We start from the raw sequence: 19,577 nt of genomic DNA, 5'->3' as shown, positions 1-19,577 counted from the left end.
TGCGGGGTTAGTTGATACGTTATTCTGTTTTCAATTTTTTTCATTTTTTATTTGATTTAATTATTTAATAAAAAATATGCCAAAATGTACTTTGGTCCTTCCTCTTTAATATATATATATATAGTAAGCGAAAACTTGAGAAAATACGTACAAAATAAATGAATAAATGTTATTTGGACGATCAATTTGGATGTATCAAAACTATTTACTTTTTCTCTGTATAAACGAAAACAGTTAAAAAAACGATTGTTAACGTCAATATTTCGTTCAAATGGAGCTACACATATACGGTGTCGAGATAATTCGTCTGTATCAACTTGCCCCCTGCCTCAACTAGCCCCGGTCTCTCCTAATTATAAGCAAATATATATATTCTCTATTGTAGGGTCAATTTTTAAAATTCGGAGTTGCCTCCATGTTGCAGAAAATTGTATAAAAATCTACTGATCTCGGGTAAATAATTAAACACCATTATTATGTTATAAAACTATGTATTACTAGATAGGCGCATGGAAACATCAGAAAGCATCAATCGACAGAATTTTAGAAGAATGATACAGAAATATGCTTGTTAAATCATGAGATAATCTCAAAGTTCATCTGCTTGATCGTCGTCACCTGTACCAGAAACTACAGTTCACTTACAGTTAATTTTTGTTTACATTCAATGCTACCAAACATCGTAGAGCTGCCTCCGCTTTTTAGCAAAGTCTTCAATTAGAGAATCGCAAATTAAGAGTGAGACGAGATACGACTGGACGTAAAAGATCTAAGAACAGTTAAACCTGTTTGGCGAACTACTTACAATATTTCGAAACTATCAAGTGGAATCTCGAGTGACCCCAAAATCAAATCTCAATTCTTCGGTATCTTCTAAACTCCAAACCAAAAGCAGAATCTCTCAAACAATCAGAGCCGCTTCTGTCCTGCTGGGATTTAAAATTAGCGAGTCACATATTGAAAATTATTGTTGCCCAAGATCTCAGATGATTTCGGCATGGATTCACGCGCAGGTACCTGTTTTGAATAGACGGCTTGAATAGATTGAGCAGATAGCTGTTAGAAGGCCGGTTCATCGACGATAGAATTGTAAACTATCAACGAAATCGGTTTTAAAGTTATCAAGCCTCCCTTGCGAGGCTGACCCACTTTTACCGGACGGTGGACTTACGTAACATGTTTCGCGATCCTTCTGCTCACGTAAAAGCGTGCTGAGTTCCATTAGCGGTAGGTATCCGGTGAAGAAACGGCAAAACCCTCTTTGGGAACATGTAGGAACCGCCTTGTCTGTATCAACTCACGTGTCTCAGCATGAATCCAGTAACCGCGTTCCTTAAAGACCAGGCGGGACAGAACGGGTTCTCTTCCGACACATTGAACACGATGCCCTTATCTCTGTTTTATCGGCCACCGAAGAGTCTCGAGGTTTATTATTGTTGGTTCTCGTCGAATATTTTCTGAGAGTTTTCTACGACACGTAGCCTCGGAACAATGTTCCTGTTAATTTGTAACACACTACTCGTCACACGAATGTTGGTTAATTGGACCTTGCAATTAGAAGATCTGAGTTCAATGCGCCCAAAAAATTACAATAATTTTTTATGATAAAGTCGGATCGTTTTACTACTGACACGAGAAGGTGAAAGTTTCCCCTTTTACCCGACTGCGGCACGCGAAGGAGGGTATTGTGTTTATCAGGCTATGTATGTATGTCCATGTTACGCTCTAGAGTCTGTACGGATACACCGATTTGGACAAATGAGGTGTCTTTAGAATTGTCTTGGCGTTCCGAATGTTATAGGATATAACAAAAATAAAAAAACATTTAAAAAAAATTAAATAAAAATTTAAAAGATTAAAAAACCCGACTGCTTAAAAAACATTAAAAAAAATTAAATTAATAAAAAAAACATTAAAAAATTAAATTAATAAAAAAATTAAATTAATAAAAAAATTAAATTAAAAATTAATTTTTTTAATGTTTTTTTAAGCAGTCGGGTTTTTTAATTTTTTAAATTTTTCTTGTTAACCATTGACTCCTTGCCAACGATATCACTATACCTAGGTATGCTTTGTTGATAGGACGTGTAGTCAGTTTTTAATGAAGCATTTTCTTGATAAAAATGTCGGTCGGAGAACTATTCCCTGATTAATATGGTAACATAAAAACTTGTTGAGTGAAATCGAACCCGCAGGCGACGTCTGTCTACTGACTTACCACCATTGACGGAACATTATGCGATTACACTCTTCAGAAGTGGCTTAAGGCAAAACGGATTATCGCGGGACGCTGAAGCAAGTCGTGATATACAACCGATCAATCGAGCATTACGCAAGTAAATCCGACAGGTCGGATGGCCGTAGAAAGTCACCCTGCTATGAATATGTAAGTACGTATGTATTCCGCGCGACAGGACGTGGATATTAGAGATAAAGAAGAGGCGTCGCATCGATTGTTAGAGTTTTATATTTAACATTAATCACCCTTATAAAAAATCAGTGAAAATATAAAACATACAAAATATAGCTCTCTATTCTTTGCGTCTGATGTTCGTAAATAGGTATGTACTTCCCCCAAGACGTAACTTCTTCTTGTTAGCCCGTTAATCACAATGATCTTGAAGGTATAATCCTACAGGCAGAAGTGTTGTCGTTAATACCTTGAATACGCTATTTTTACAGAGGTAAATGTAGTCTGATACCTGCAAGTAATACCTACTTTTCAGTCCTTAGCCGAAGCCACCAGGTTGGACCAGTACATTGCGTATTCTTTCAAAATCGTCCCACTGCAATCAGAAAATCAATACAGGTACCTGTAGAACGATTAAGGCGAATGTCCCAATTTCTGCTGATTTAAGAGGTTACTCGTCAGAAAGAAGGGGTAAAAAATTTGTTCGTGATGAAAATTTGCAGAGTAATTGATTAATTCTTTAATAATAAATCAACCAGTCGAAAACTATTTAAGAAAGATATTTCAAGATGTTTAGCTACTAGTAATTTGTAAGTAAATATAATGCTCGAAATGTCCGTATTTCTACTCACCATTTCTACCAATTTCTGTTCACATAATATGTTGCCTTTTCAGGTTAAAATAAGTTACATCTTTTGTGGAGATGTTTTGTAACACAACAGTAAAGCATAAAATAATGAGAAAGAAAAAATAAAATGCCTTCGAATAGAAATAGAGGTTACAGCGTGCATTGAATTGTGAGGTTATGTTACTAAAATTTTGGTGAGTAGAAATGCGGACATAACGGTGATTCAGTTGAACCTAAACCTAATCACCTGTTTTCTACTTAAAAAAAAAAAATTAAAAATAGTACAAAATCTACATCCAGAGCACAATACGGTATCTGTTTTTTATTATTAAATAAGAACTTTTACTGCAAAAACTATTTTCTTGATCACTTTGTGTTTGACGGTAAAAAAATACTAGTCAAACTTTTAAAAGTAATTTTTTATATATATTCGTTACCAGTACACCTTTCGCTTTAAGATTAATAATAGAAAATAAATTCAAACTTAAAAATGTTTATTCTGCAAACAAAAAAACAAAAAGTAAGAAATATCCGATTCACCCCGAAACTTGGGGCGAATCGGATAACCTATAAATTTCTGAAAAAAAGCTGAAATTTTCGTAACAAAATCTTTAGGATCAACTTAAACAAATCTAATTTAATGACAGTGAAGTCAAGTGACACTACTCAGCACACAGATCGGAAGGATATTCTCGTGGCATCAGTCTTCTCAGATAATCTTCTGTAAGTGGACAAATTAAGTTTTCACCAGAGTAAATACAATGCCATCTTCTTAAGACCATTAATTTATTTATTTTTTTCGTCATTACTCAAAATTTAATTTTTATCACAGATTCCTTTATCTTTTTTTGGACACCATGATTCCTGATTGCTCTTTTTTGCGTACATACTAACCATCTGTATAAAAACAATTATCATATTTATAATCATAAAAACACTCAAACGAAAATAAAGAGTGATCGATTCACCCCAAATAACGTGATCCGATTAGCCCCATATATAAGTATTTCAAAGGGTGTAGATTACATAAACATATTATGACATAATAGTCTAAAATACATCAAATACTAAACATGGACACCGTGCAAACTAATAATAATAAACACATTGGAATTTTCAAGCTTACTTTTTATTTTAAATACGAAATTGCAGATTACGTAGGTTAGATTCGGACCAAAATTGTAACGTTCGCACGCGTCCATGTCACTGAAAACCATGATTTGAAACAATTAACGGGTTTTTGCGGTAGATGCGGGGAAGAGGGACGAGGTACTACGAACAATCGGAATGCTGATTTCTATCGCGATGTAAAAAATATGGACTAAATTCTTATTTCGATCCTATTCGCCCTGTGATCCGATTCCACCCGGTCTAGCCTACCAATAGTGACCCTGTTCCTTACCACAACCAGCTAAAACACGGTCGAGAAATCATGAGTCTCTCATTTTAAAACTTTTTCGTTGCTTATGCCGCACTTTGATTAGCCCCAAGCTCGTGCAACACTCGCGTAAATGTTCAAATAATTTAGAATTATTTTGTTGTAACTATAGTACAAAGGTGAGGCTTATAATAATAAGAAAAATACGAAATGAGCAGAAATGGGGACATGAGCAGAAATTGGGACATTCACCTTACGTGGTTGTCCGGCAGAACGACACACGACCGTGTTTTTATTATCGAGTCATTGCCGTTTAAGGTTCGAAATATCGATTGAAGGAAAATTGCTTAACGCTCAAGACGGAATGAGGAAAATAGAAGAAAAACAAATTCGTTTCATACGTATGTATGGGCCATCTCATTTCATACAAAATATGCCTATATCGGTTTTTTCCGTTCCAATAAAATATGCAACTCAATCGTGTCTGTTAATTTGTATAGAGTAACTCGGGGTAATATGCCACAGTTAACTTTGAAACGCGATATCTCACAAGTAGAAGTAGATACAGGGAAATAGATAGAACCATATGAAAGAGTAACTAATTCTGTATATTGACTAATAAGTAGAGATATGTAACTTTTATAGTTCAATGAGAAACGGACAAATACAAAAGTCCTCGAAAGTGGCATATTACCCAAGTGGTGGGTAAATATGCCAAAAGGTCACTGAGGTAATATGCCACAAGCTATGAAGTGTCAACTAATCACTCAAATTTTTGAGAATCAACAATATTTTAAACTATTCAAGCTATTAGTAACTAGTAACAAATATTTCAACTCAATGAAACGTAAAATATATTTGGAAAAAACTATTTCTAACAAACTAAACAGTCCCCAATCTCTACGCAGTCTTCATGCATCCACTTTTTGCAAGAAGTAGTTTTTACCCAGTCACATTTAGGTCCTTTTTTATCGTAATAATATAGTTCACATATTGCACAGTGGTTGTTATTGTCTGCATCAGTCGAATTGTCATAAAAAATATCTACATTCTGAAAATTTCTTCTACATTAACTGTTCACACAAATGTATAATCAGCATTCTAGTTACAGATAGTGTCGGTTTATACAAGGTCCAACTGACGCACTGCGCCTCAGAGTTTTCTCTATAGCAGCATTGAAACCAAGCAAGATGGGAGTGAGCATTTAATCTCTTTCTAGGAGACCACCGTGCAGCAGGCCACAGGGTGGACGGAAAGCAGAGTGAGGTCTGAAAGACCACGTCTTAATTCGATGGGATTCACCGTAAGGAATTTTTGCTATTGGGCAGGCCGTACCGGTCACGAATTATAAACATTCGCAACCAGGGAAACCTACCCCGCAAGGTTGCCAGCAGCAAGCGACGCACCAGGAGAAAAAACGGTCACCCATCTTTCCCCGGTACGCGCCCCACGATACTTAACTTCGGTGATCGAACGAGAACCGGTGTTTCCATCGCGGCCACTGCCGCTGGCAGCATTCTAGTTACAGTGTGAAATTAGATCAAGTCGATAATTTTATAATTTACCAGAATTTACTGAAAATAAAAGAAGGTAAAAGCCAAAATCCTATTGTCGTCTTAGCAGTCACACTAAATTGAAGGGAATTAGTGCGAGTGGTAACGGCATCTGTGCATTATTAAAAAAATTATTGAGAAGTGGCATATTACCCCGAGTTACCCCACACGAATCAGCCAAACCAAAACGTTTAGAACTTCTGTTGCTCTGGCACTTATGTCTTATTTTACATTTGTCGTAGAAGGCAAAAAAAACTTTTTCCCATGCGTCTCCTTTTTTCTAACACTTGTTCTATCCTATACGTAGAGTTGGATGAAGGATAATTCGATAAACTCGAATTTTATGGTTAATATGAATCACGTGGTTTTGCCTTGCAATCACAGAAAATCAGCTGTCTTATTCTTTCTCTTCCGCATGTTGCACGCTAACTCATCTCGTACAAAATATCGTATTGTTGGCGATGAAACGCGTGACACAGATAGGTACCGGACGAACGACGAGTTTAGAATCGCATTCCGAATGCTCTTTTACCGGGGCCGTGGAAAAAGTTATCTGTCCAAAAAAAACTCCGCAGCCTGGGCAACTCAGTGGGAACCTTTCAGCCTGGTATGTGCACTTTCTGACCAATAATGTTCTCTGGAGATTCGCTGGCTTATTAGCAAACCCCCCGTGGACGAGTGCATTCGCCAGCAATCGTGCAGCGTAACCAATTACTTCCACTGGCCAATGCTCTGCAATTAGTCTTACTGCGTTATCTCTTATCGACGTGGAAATCCTTCATTCTTACTAATTTGATGGACGTAGCTTCCCCGGGGAGCGAAATGCCATGCACGCGTTTGTTCTTTCGAGAAAAGGCAACTGAATTGGTTCAACGAAAGTTAAGGGAAATTTGGTTAAATTATTCTAGCAATAGAACCTCAGTGACCAATTACTTCCTTCGAATGAGAGGGCGATAAGGAGCAATTTTTTAGCCTGCATACAATGCACACTCAGGAACGATATATGTAATCCATCATTGCTTATAAGGAACAGCTCGTAAGCGCTGTTTCAGCTCCAGCTTAACACTGATTGCCATTTTTTATACTGTGTAGGCGCTATGAAAGTTCATATTGCTTCGCAAGGTTAGGCATAGACTGAGATTTAGAGCGTAGTAAATATCATGTTAAAAGAGTTACGCCGCGGCCTGTGCACAATACATGTTAGCAATATTGAAGCACCACCTTGTAAAAGGGGCTGCAAGGTTGAGCTTAACCCTTAACTGGTATCCTGGGGTCGCTCGTGACCCCAAGCACCCAAAGTTCGATGTACAATTTTCAGTTGCCTAAGTTGGTAAACTGAATTTCTAATTAATTTTATAATAATACTTTAACTTTCTACGCTTCTATTATTTTCTACATTACCTAAGATGAAAATATTCATAGTGGTTGCTCTAGTGTCGACTTTATAAATTTCTCTGTCCTTTTTTATTTGGGGTCTGCCACGACCCCAGTATACCAGTCACGTTTGCCAAAAACAGTATACCAGTTAAGGGTTAAGCAGATGCGGCCAGCGTGACGCGTACAGCGACGATGGGCCCGACCAGTGCGACGCCATGAACACCATAAATTGGCATCGGGGTCCTTAGGAGTTTCCCAAAAGGACAAGAGGGGACTTTCCACGGAACGGAAAGTCAGTCGATTACAAACCGGGACTCGAGAAAGACCTTCTCGACTCTACTGATCTTTAACATCGGAATAAATATAAATATATAACGAATAATTTAGAAAGCGAGTTAATACCCTCAATTTTAGGACTTTCTTACATACACATCATCGCACCATGGTGTTGGGTGTTAAAGAAAGTTCCTCGGGTTTCTGGACCGAATAATTGGCCTGCTGCACCTTTGCAGTTTTTTAGTACGGCTAATTTTCTTAACCCTTAACTGGTATACTGTTTTTGGCAAACGTGACTGGTATACTGGGGTCGTGGCAGACCCCAAATAAAAAAGGGCACAGAAATTTGTAAAGTCGACACTAGAGCAACCACTATGAATATTTTCTTCTTAGGTAATGTAGAAAGTAATATAAGCGTAGAAAGTTAAACTATTATTATAAAATTAATTAGAAATTCAGTTTACCAACTTAGACAACCGAAAATTGTACATCGAACTTTGGGTGTTTGGGGTCACGAGCGACCCCAGGATACCAGTTAAGGGTTAAGTAGGGGAGGTTGTCACAACTGTTATATCAAAGAAACTATAAACAATAGGAATGTACTAACGACCCTGGCGATGCGTAAACATATCGCCGCCTCCTCCCCCATCATAGAGGTCGTTGCGGAGTCGCACGGAGACACAATGCGTCATTGTTTGTTTTCGTGCGCCCGAACTAAATTACGCAGTATTTTCTATGAAGTAGGTATAGGTTGTTTCTTAGTATTAACTATAACATTGTTGCATTATTCTCGTAGTTTAGAATTTTTTCTAACTTACTGTAATGATTTTTTTGCTTTTTTTAACCTTTTTAATACATGAATAGAGAGGTGAAATTGCTTAACGGTTTGGGGCAAGTTTTCACAGAACATTTAATCCCGGTGTAACTTGCTCTATCTATCATGCGATATTATTTTCTTGTTTGTTTGGCAACAGTTCTCAATAATAATGCCGCAAACTTATAAGAAGAAGATGTCCAGATGTGAGGTGTCCCCGGAATTAATGTTACATGCGGCAAGAGAGGTTATAAAAGGCAATTACACAATAAGAGGGATTGCAAAGGATTATAATATAAATTACCGCACTCTAGCGCGATATTGTGAGGAATACAATAAAAAATTATATTACTTTCTTAATTGAATCGACTTTTTATTCATAAACTTAGCTATCCAGATGCTGTGACAACCAACCCGACCTCGGGGTATGTTGCCACAAAATAGTTCCTGCAAATAATGTGAATTAGCTCCTAATCTGGTTGACAAAATCCACATGACCAAATTTTTTTATAAAGCCGGACGTACGTAGTCTCTATTAATCTAAGTTTGAATGATCTTCCCTGCAGCCATAACCCACAAAAAAATCAAAATAAGAAAATGAGACAACCATACCCGGTCTCCCCTATCTTCGTAAGTTACTAGAGAGCTGAGATAAAGATGTAGGTAACAAATGGTCGAAGTTATTTCAATTAACAAAACTTATACGGTACATCTTATTAATGAGCGAAGCTCTAAAAAGGACCAGAAAAATGTTCACTAAAATAGTTTATAGTATGTATGAAAATCGTATATAAAAAACGTAAAAATTGGAAAACTTTATTTCTATAGCTAAATATGAATAACACTTTGAAAGAAGAAGAAATTATTTTGATCCCATCCTGCCGGAAGAGAATTAAGTTAACAAATCTAATGAAGAACATAAAAGGTAACAATCAATTGTTGAAACGTCAGCACATTAATTTCATGCTGCTCACGTAAATACGTGTGTATTTTCTATTGCATTGTGAAATGAGGCGTTTTACGTTGGCATTAATGAAAAAGTACGTGTTTCTTGTTAATACTTTTGATGTAACAGTTAATTTTAATACTCTATCCGTTTAATTAGAAAAATTGGAAAATATGTAAAAGTAATCCTTTAAAACAACCACTAAGTTTTCGTTGCAGTACTACAGAAATCTGATTCGGGACACAGGTGCCCATCCGAAGTCAATCTGACCTACTTCATGAAATAAAAAAGTAGAAAAAACTGATAAGCTAAGCCAGAACCATGCGCTTAAGTAGGTACCTATGTACATATTATACTACAATTGAGAAAGGTACAGAAAGTAAAGTTGATCAGATTGATTGTTATTAGTATAATTGCCCAAAAGTATCATCGCGAGTTTTGTTTAACAAAAAGAGATGTGAAAGAACGAAAAAAATGGTGGGGGAGGGGAGAATCATTGTACTTACGTGAAGTACACGCGTCCTCGAGCGTTCGGGGGTGCATTCCAAATGAGGGTTGCGTGTTGTTTCACGTGTGGATCAGCGTGTGTCACGGCACTGCATTCAGGGTGAGTATTCGTGTTCTCCGTTTGAGCCCAGGAACCGATCCAGCTGTTTGTATCGGGGTCACGTGCCTGAAGGAAGAATCCCTTGAACGTGGAGCCGCTGATGCTTACTGAAAAACGACGAGGATGGGGTTCGTTAACGGAGAAACCTCAATCTCAGAGGAAACCGCAGAGTAGACTGACTTGCAAAGTAATATGTATCGCGACAGTGAAAATTTTTTTTTCCGAACATCAATTTAGAAAATATTTCTTTTGAGAAATACCCACTAGTTGCAGAGAAGTTCAGTTATAAAATAATTAAAAAAAAAAATTAAAACCGACTTCAAAATAATAAAAATGCACTAAAAAGTAAAAAATAATTTTTTCCCTTATTTGCACTGTGTAAATGATGAGGCGCCGACTTAAAAAATACGAGAGTCGTAGATTAAATAAGGGAAATAATTATTTTTTACTTTTTAGTGCATTTATATTATTTTGAAGTCGGTTTTAATTTTTTTTCAAATTATTTTTTTTTTAACTTTTTAGTTTTATATATATTGACACAACATGCTGAGGAGATGCGCGCGTAGGTACATGAAATTATAATAATTAGGTGACAATAGTCTTTATTATTAACCAGAACTGGCAAAATATAGGGCCAATATTCATGCAGTGTAGAACGGGACCACCGGGGCATCGCCCTTTTTCAATTAAAAAAAAAATCATCAAAAGCGGTCCACATGCTGAGGAGTTATGCGGAGACAAACATAAAAAAAATACAAGGTCGAATCTATAACCTCCTCCTTTTTTAAGTTGGTTAAAAAGAAGAGAATCTCACTAGAATACAAATTTATAGGCATCCACACGGGGTAATAGACAGATGTTCCCACTCCTGTCCAGAGTGTGTGACCTTTTCGTCCTAGTTCTTCTGGCGGCCGGCAGATTTCGTGGTGTTGTAAACGCATTTACATATATATACAGGCCTGGTATGGAATTCCTACTCGTAGTGGAAGGGGAACACGCCACGCATGCGTGTGATGACCCCGTGACGTCAAACCAATCGACGCCAAGGTTCAGTCAAATCACAGCGTCATCACGCGCATGCGTGGTATGTTCCCCCTCCATTACGCGTAGGATTTTTCTGGCAAGCCCAGTAATCCCATTAAAATCTAAACAGTAATCGGCACATAAAATCGCTGGGGTAAAAGGTACGGAGTCGGAACACCTGTCTATTACACCGTGGGCATCCAATTTGTGAGACTATAATTATTAAAGAATACGTAGGTATCTACTAATATCAACGATGTCGAGGACGTTAACATTTTCATTCGTAGTGAGTGAAAATATTATCTACTTAAAAATACGGTACTGAAGACTTTGCAAAAAGAAGGAGGCAGCTCCAAAATGTATTAACTTTTGGAAAACTAATGAAAACAGTGTTACCAAAATATTTTTAGATACATACATATTATTATGTTAAGCAAAAATATATTTTCTTTATTGCAGGGTGAATTTTCCAAAATTGGAGCCGCCCCCCTTCTGCGGAAAATTGTATAAAAATTCACTCATCCCGGATAAACAATTACATTAAACACCATTATTATTTTTGTAAAACTATGTATTAGTAGGTACATGGAAACATAAAAAGCATCAATCTGTAGAATTTTATAAAAATTATACTGCAATATGCATGTCCCTTCTTTCACTAAATCCAGATAGGGTGCAAGTAGTAAATACTAGCATCCTTATAATTTGGGACTAGAGTATCGGATCTCCCTCCTTCTTGCACCAATCTATTCAGAATTTTGGTTTGCATTCAATGCTACGTACATATAACTCAATCTCGGCAGATTATGGAGCTGCCTCATTTTTGCAGCAAAGTCTTCAAATGTTTCAATGTATTCTCTGTTTGCCGTTTTCAAGATAAAATTAAATTTCAGAGGAAGAAAGATTTCAGATTCAATTCGTCAAACGAACAAAGTTATTCATTACAATTGCAATGGTAGTATTTTTCTCGGTTTTATGAATTTCATTAATTACATCCGAGACATCCAGACAAAGAAGGGAAGAAAGGAGGGAGGATGAATGAAGAACGTACAAAGGAAATAAAAGGCAAAGAAAATTGGTTGCTGAAAGGAATGGAGGAAGGCCGAGTCTGATAACGACAGCAACCAGGGATCAACGAACATTTCACCCACGTGAAAACGTTTAAACCATATTTTCTTCGACAACATAAACAGACAGTGAATATTGGGGTCTGTTTTGACCGTTGTTCATGGGAGTGGAGTTTGTCTGTTTTTACTCCGTACCACGTAGTCCATTGTGGTTTTGTGGAAATACTTGCAAACATTGCGAAAAGACCACATAGTCGTGGGTGAATCACCGTGACGTTCAGTTCTGATAAGAAGGAGGATGTTGCTCCTAAAATTATATTCGTAGTTGAACGAACTACATAATATGTACTTTCCATTCTGAATATTGCTACCATTTACGTCACGTCTGAGAAAGTGGATTTGAACTTATAGATACTACACAGTGAGTTCGCGTCATCAGTTCGGTATTTAATAAATTAACTTTTCTGTATTTTCCTTAATACGTTCTCTTCGATTTGATATTTGTTTAATAATTTAGTGGACGTATTTTTGTTACTATACCTCTATCTTTGAGTCTACGTGTAGGTACTAATAGTTCCTAAAATTAATGAAATGAATTTTATTTCGTATCCTACAAGTAGCATAACATTTCGTATCACTTTTCTCATCTTTGGTAATAACATTTTTTCAACAATTTGAATATTCAAATTGTTTTTTTTAATGTAAAAATATATTATTTTTTAATATTTTTTGTCGAACGTTTATAGAAATTGGTTAATCAAGTTTTTCTTTTGTGAATTATTACTGCTTGAGTAATCTTTCAGATATTCAATAAATAAATTTCAATATTATCCTTTTCTAATATTAACCCGGCGGGAGGCGCACCCCATATTGTAACACAGGTTGTCACTACCGGGTCAGAAATACTCAAAATTGAAACGTAAAAAACCACGGTTTCAAAATTTTTTTTTTTAACTTTGTAATATTTATGTTAAAGTACAGTGTTTTAAGAATCAAAGAAAATTTATGAAATATCTTAAAATCTTTATTAAAGTTCTTTAAAAAATTGTAACAAAAACTCAGTCTTCATATTTTCGCAACTAGCGCCTCTGTGGTAAATTTTACCCAGTAGCACCTCCCGCCGAGTTAAAAGCTATTGTAAGTATGCTATATTATGTATTAGTTGTGATATTGGTCTCGCTATTGTGATATGAGATATGACAAGACTTGCATAATTAATCTTGCATTATTAGAAAATTTAGTAGCTTAAATAAACATAATTTATTTATTACTCTAACTTGAAATTGACAGTCAAGCTGTCAAGGTCGTAGAATGGTATTATGCCCACGGTCACTTTGACTCACTCTATATGTACAGGGTCATCATTTTATCTTGCAACCCGCGCTCGCGGGAACGGGTAAAATGGCAACAGCACCTCACGGACGCATTCCACTACAACCATGCACCGGCCCAGCGGAGAGCTGCTTGCGGCCGCTGGACAGCAGTGATGCCCGAGTTTCGAAAATTTTAGAATCGTCTCTTTCAAATTAACGTCGCAAAGAGCTATTCGAAATTTCCCAGCCCGGGTTGGAGAATTTGGGACCTTTTCCGTATAACTTTTGAACTATAAAAGATATCGGAATGTAATTTGCGCCGAATAATGAGGAAAAATTATTCCCTTTTAATGATGGATAATTTAAAATATTTTTCGCTTACTTAATTTTTCTTTTGTCAATTTTTTAACCATAATTATTGTGAAAAATTTTTGCAAACTGTTTATTTGATACTGTATTTAATGCTCTTTTTAAAATCCATGGTGTTGATAAACAATAAGCTAGTTGTTTCTATATCATTACTTTCATAAATTGAGAAATTAAATTTTTATTCAATTATGTGTTAGTTCTGCAAACCTCAAAATCTATTGTTTTTGTTTCCTTTCTTATAATTTTATCCTTAATACAGTGCATGGTCGGACGTAACGGGTAACTAATGGGATGTGTCTTTGATTGTAGCGGTGTTTGAATTTTTTTCTACAATTTTTGTGTCTGAATGTTTTAACCTTTTGCGCCACTATTGTGGCTTTTACACGCAGGTGACGAAAAATCTCTCCATACAGGGGTATAGCGCCGCGGTCAACCCTGCCGTAGCTAAAATTTATTAAATTAAGACGCATAGGAGACCAGTCGACATTGTTTTCAGACCTCATATAAGTTTAATTGGGGAGTTGCCAGTATTTGAAAAAAAGGGAAAAGTAGTGAAATCTACAGATTTATTAATGAAAAGCCTAAAATGATAGAAATATTAATAAAACAATTATTCGTTTTACCAAAATTTAATAAATAAAATTGACGTTTTTAAGTTCTGAGTCATGTGATCTGAAACGCCAATCACGGCGCGTGACGTCATTGTGCAGTAAACAGCGATTTCTATATATATAGCGACGAATGACACTTATATATATTATTATTGGCAATGGAAAAGAACTTCGTTAAAGGTGACAGCACAATCTAATATAACCTCAATGAAATGAAATAGTAATAAATGATAGTTAATAATAAGTTAGTTACTTACATTGAAATGGTCTTCACACAAAACATAAATACGATTTAGAAGACACTTGATAATTTATTCGCGCAAGTGTTAGCCACTTATTGCGAATATTTGTTTCCAGCGGAACATGAATAAATAACTTCTTCGGCGTACGTATCGAAGTGTTCCCACAGCAGGGAACAGCACAGTACTGATAATAATTTTTATTCGCCCTTATTTTTGTGAGAAAAATTCACTCCCTACTTTCCCTAACCACAACTTTCTGTGTTTACTGCACGTTGACGTCACAAATGGTCACGTGACCATGCAGTGCGTTTTCGCGGCAATTTTTTTATTTCAAATAAAAGTTACATTTTTTTCATGTTAGAGGTGTAGCAAAAAATTAATATTTTTTTTACAAGCATATTTTATCATAATGAACAGTTTTAAACACTTTTAAAAATTTTGTCAACTCCCCAATTGTAGGTCAATGAGAATACAATGCCAATGCTGGTGGAAACGCGAGATATTGTTCAGAACGTCTCCAGCAGGGATTGCAAATTTACCGACTTTTTCGATTACCGGTAATTCGGTAAAATTTCCAATCGAAACCGGTTTATCGGTAATTTACCGGTATTGAAAATATGAGAGTAAACATTACAAAAAACCTTTTTTTTAACTCTAATCGAGCATTATAAAAATTACACGCAAATGAAACTATTCTGAACATAAAATATAAAATGATATAACACAAAATAGATATATTTGTATAACTAATAGCAATACTTATTAATGTGGATCTTCCCCACGAAAACAATGAAAAGAATCTTAACTTATATACATAATTAAATATTTTTTATTTAACAATTCTTTTTAACAATTAAGCGCGAAAAACATAATTTGTCTAAATTTTCGTCTCCTGAACGCGACCTAATTTTTACAAAATAATCCAGTCACTTGGGTAGTCATTAAGAAATCATATGCCATTTGTATACATATACTTTCTTCTTACTTTCTCTACTTGACAATACATGCATTTTTGTAATGACTTGATTCAGATTTTTAGTTTTCTTTTTGGATCAGAATTGGTTCTTCATGAGATACTTCGGTAATCGTCTTTGTTAGTAATGGAAGTATTTTTTCACTGATAACGCAGTAGATGTCGACGGAATTAATGAACGCATATATGCGCTATATTGCTGTACGTGATTTATCGAATTACCGGTAAAAATTTGGCGAATTACCGGTAAGAATTTGATGGTATTTCTCGCGATTCACCGGGAAACCGGTAAACCGATTTACCGGTAGGGGAGACCGGAGCAAAGTGAACCTCGGGGTAAAATGAGCTTTCTTAATTTATTCTTTAACAATAGAATATATTTACAAATTTTGGTGACGTAATAAATGTGTGTAATACCACAATGATAATTAAATACATTCAGATATCGCAAAATGGAAATTCATTTAAAAAATTAAAAATGAAGTTTTAGAGACTTCCAATTGGTTTTCTTTTCAATTTAGCTTTTTGGATAAATGAGTCTTACATGTGTTATTTTAACTCCAAATTTGTTCTGCGTGTTTATAACACGCTTATAAACATACATGTACTCGCGTTTGAGAAAACATTAATCCTAACATTATTAAATAATTAATTTTCCATTGAGTACACATTCGGGGCAAAGTGACCGGGGTAAACTGAGCTGCAAAGAAAAGATGCGCAAGAAACCACGCGGCGTGATGGAACAGAATCTAACCTAAAAAAAATGAAAAATCTGCCACAGTTGTTGACAACCACGGTGCAAAAAAAGCCAGAAGCTGCCGTGCTACACGCGTCATTCCAGCGCAAGGGGTTAATATTTACTTATATCCTTAATTAAAGTTTTTATTTTGTTGCACCTCACTTTACCCCGGATAGGAGTTCACTTTACCCCATGTATGGGGTCCCATACAGCACACTTCGTGGCGGCAACATTGCAGGATGGTTACAGTAACCTTGCAGTGTTGCATGGTTGCAGCGCAATGTGGATGTAACGTTGCTGCGACGTTGCCGTGCAACATTGCACGGGGCGGACATAGAATTATTGCTGCATAGTTGCATCAATGTTGCGGTGCAATATTGCACGGCAACGTTCCTACAATATTTCTACAACGTTACGGCAACGTTTGGTAACGTTTCCACAATGTTACAGCAAAGTTTGGTAACGTTTCCACAATGTTACAGGAACATTTGGTAACGTTTCCACAATGTTACAGGAATATTTGGTAACGTTTCCACAATGTTACAGCAACGTTGCGCCAGTAAAAATACAAATTCAGCCATGTATAATATGTTGTCCTTTTTGTCTAGCAATCATTTTTTTCCTGAGACATTTTCTCGTATCATTACAAACAACGGAGATATTTTAAGTTTAAATGTTAGGTGAGTCACCCTGCACATTTTAATGTGTAGAATGACACATGGTGGAATTTGTTGTACATACCTACTAGTGTTACAAAACCCTAATGGAGTGTGTCAAAATGAGTCTTCGTTTTTGAATAATTTGAGTTTAAACTTTTGCATGGTAGGAGTATAAGTTCGAATACGTTAGCATTTTTATCAATCATTGTTGTAGCTGCGGCGGTAAAGTGTTCACCTACGGCGCTACAGGTCACCGGTTCGAATCCCCTTGGGGGAAAAGAATTTTCTTTGAGAAAAAGAAACACGACCTTTATACTTCTATGATTCTGCACACATATATACACCGTTATTTATATTTTTGGCCCTACTGCCCGAAACGTTGCAGGAGGCGGACATAGAATGATGATTACTGCACCCTTGCGGCAACGTTGCGTGCAACATTGCAATCTTGCACTGCAACCATTCTATAACTTTGCTGCAACGAGAGTGTGCTGTATGGGGTAAAGTGATACCTCTTGCATCGTTTCTTTCAAGTTGATTTTTAATATACTCTAAGTTTATTTTAAGTATTGCTATTCGTCATTTATCAATAGTGATGTTTTAATTATATTATAAATCTATTTCCAAACATTTTTATTGAAAGGGAAAAACTTTATTCGACTTCAAACTTTTTCCGCCCCACTTTGCCCCGGTCTCCCCTATTGCAATCCCTAGTCTCCAGTCCATCCGTTAGTTTAGGCTCTATGGCAACTGCGCGTCGGTGGAATTCACGGCCTCCACCGTTCACGGGAACAGTTGACGATCGGCGAAGGCGTCGCTGCTTCGGGGCGATCGCCGCAGCCGTGGCAGCGCAACCAGACCCACGGTGCCGCGACCAGCCTTCTCGGCTCAGCGCCGAATTTTCTTACACTCATTACAGTAATCTGGGGTGCGAGTGGCAAACCGATCATAAAAGCGGAGCGCGCGTCTCGCTTACCCGGGCAGGGGAAATTTCGCACAGCTCTTTACGACGTTAATTTGAAAGAGACCATCCTAAAATTTTCCAAGCTCGGTCATCACTGCTGTCCAGCGGTCTCTGGCAGCTAAGGAAGGGCAATTCTACTCGATTCTTATAGAATCGATCGATTCTCTTTCTTAAGAATCGATTATTTTACCGATTATTTTATAAACAACATTTTTTCTATCTTTATTCCACGAGGGAACGGACCTCCTCCGCGCAGCGTATCCTTATAGCAGTGTTGAGCATTGTCCGTCATTGTCTCAACTGCTTCCCTCGTGGCTCGTGGAACGAAGTTTGCCTGTCTGTGTTTAATAGTAATAATTACTAGGTGAGTATTAATTATCTGAATCTGCCAGGCAAGTTTGCTAATTATTAATCGCTATGAATATGTATAATTAATTTTGTTTATTAAATAACTTTCAACTTTATTGTTAATACAAGTTTCGATTTAATAAAAAGGAAGCATGATATAATTAAGCTTTTAAATATACACTTTGTATTTTTAAGAATTTTCTAATTATAATCTTTTATTTTTCAGTCTCCACAAATGAAAATGAAATTCAGATGTCTTAAATTAAATAAACTGCAACTGTATATAAAAACTAAAATTTTGTGTGTGTTGCACGCGCGTGCGTGCGTGTGTGTGAGTTTCATGGATGTATACACTATATCTTTTAAAACGATTTTATAATATATGCATAACATACAAAATATATGTATATTACATATTGTATTTTCCAATAAAATGATTGAATACAAATTCTTTTTATCTCACAGTTAATTGATTCTATTCCTAATCGATTTTTTTCAACGGAATCGCCCTTCCCCACTGGCAGCCCTCCGAACGCCGGGCCGGTGCATGGTTGTAGTGGAACGCGACCGTGAGGCGGTGTTGCCATTTTCGTCAGTTCGCGCGCGCGTAGGTTGCAGTTTTAATGGATGACCCTGTACATACCTACTAGGGGAGACCGGGGTAGGTTGTAACACGGGGTAAATTGTAACATAAGTAAAATCTTTTGAACGACAAATCTGGCAACCCACAGCATGCGAGAGCTGCTTGACGATATTAGCACCGTCGGTTTTAGTGACATAAACGAGCGTTGTGTATTCATTTTGTGGTTATAGCCCAGAATTTTAGTATGTAGAGCACGTAAGTAAATTTTGTCTGAGCACTTTTATTTCAATTAACCGCCATTTGAATTTTTGCTTCGAATCAGTACACATTAGTTTATTATAACGTGTACGCATTTTAGTAATTTGATGTTTAGTTTTTCGTTTGCTGAGATAAAACACAAAAATTCAAGCTCGGGGTCAATTGTAACATGTTACTACTTACTGCGCTCTAAATGGTGATAACGCAAACATGCTACAGTGGCTCGCATTAATATTCGGACACTTTTTAAAATCGCATAACTTTTTTAGAATTGGTCCAAACAACTTGAGTTTTTTTGAGAAGCTAGAAGGATTAGTTTGCTAACTGACGCGTTTCGTCGTTTTGAAAAAAATGTATTTGGTTGGAAAAGCGAAAAGAATACTAAAGGTCGATTTTTAAACTTTTTTTTGTGAGCTTGTAATGAAAATTCAAAAAAAAA

General features: G+C 36.4%; 1 protein-coding gene across 3 annotated transcripts in view; it reads right to left on the bottom strand.

Annotated features, from left to right (window-relative positions):
• Positions 1-2,450: 2,450 nt before the first annotated feature.
• LOC143371685 (putative ferric-chelate reductase 1) overlaps positions 2,451-19,577 on the bottom strand; it is a 53,763-nt gene continuing 36,636 nt past the window's right edge. The window contains exons 3-5 of one of the 3 annotated variants that reach the window (XM_076817157.1): positions 9,889-10,096; positions 2,703-2,786; positions 2,451-2,632 (exon numbers count right to left, since the gene is read on the bottom strand). In XM_076817157.1, the coding sequence (XP_076673272.1) occupies positions 2,723-2,786; positions 9,889-10,096 (272 nt within the window). In that variant the 3' untranslated portion in view covers positions 2,451-2,632; positions 2,703-2,722. The remainder of the gene's footprint in view (positions 2,633-2,702; positions 2,787-9,888; positions 10,097-19,577) is intronic. The other 2 variants (XM_076817158.1, XM_076817155.1) reach the window with 2 other exon arrangements.

This window comes from Andrena cerasifolii, chromosome 7, assembly GCF_050908995.1.
Source record: "Andrena cerasifolii isolate SP2316 chromosome 7, iyAndCera1_principal, whole genome shotgun sequence".
In the NCBI taxonomy this organism is placed as follows: Eukaryota; Metazoa; Arthropoda; class Insecta; order Hymenoptera; family Andrenidae; genus Andrena; species Andrena cerasifolii.
The sequence above is the reverse complement of the archived record's forward strand: the minus strand, read 5'-3'. Positions and strand labels throughout refer to the sequence as shown.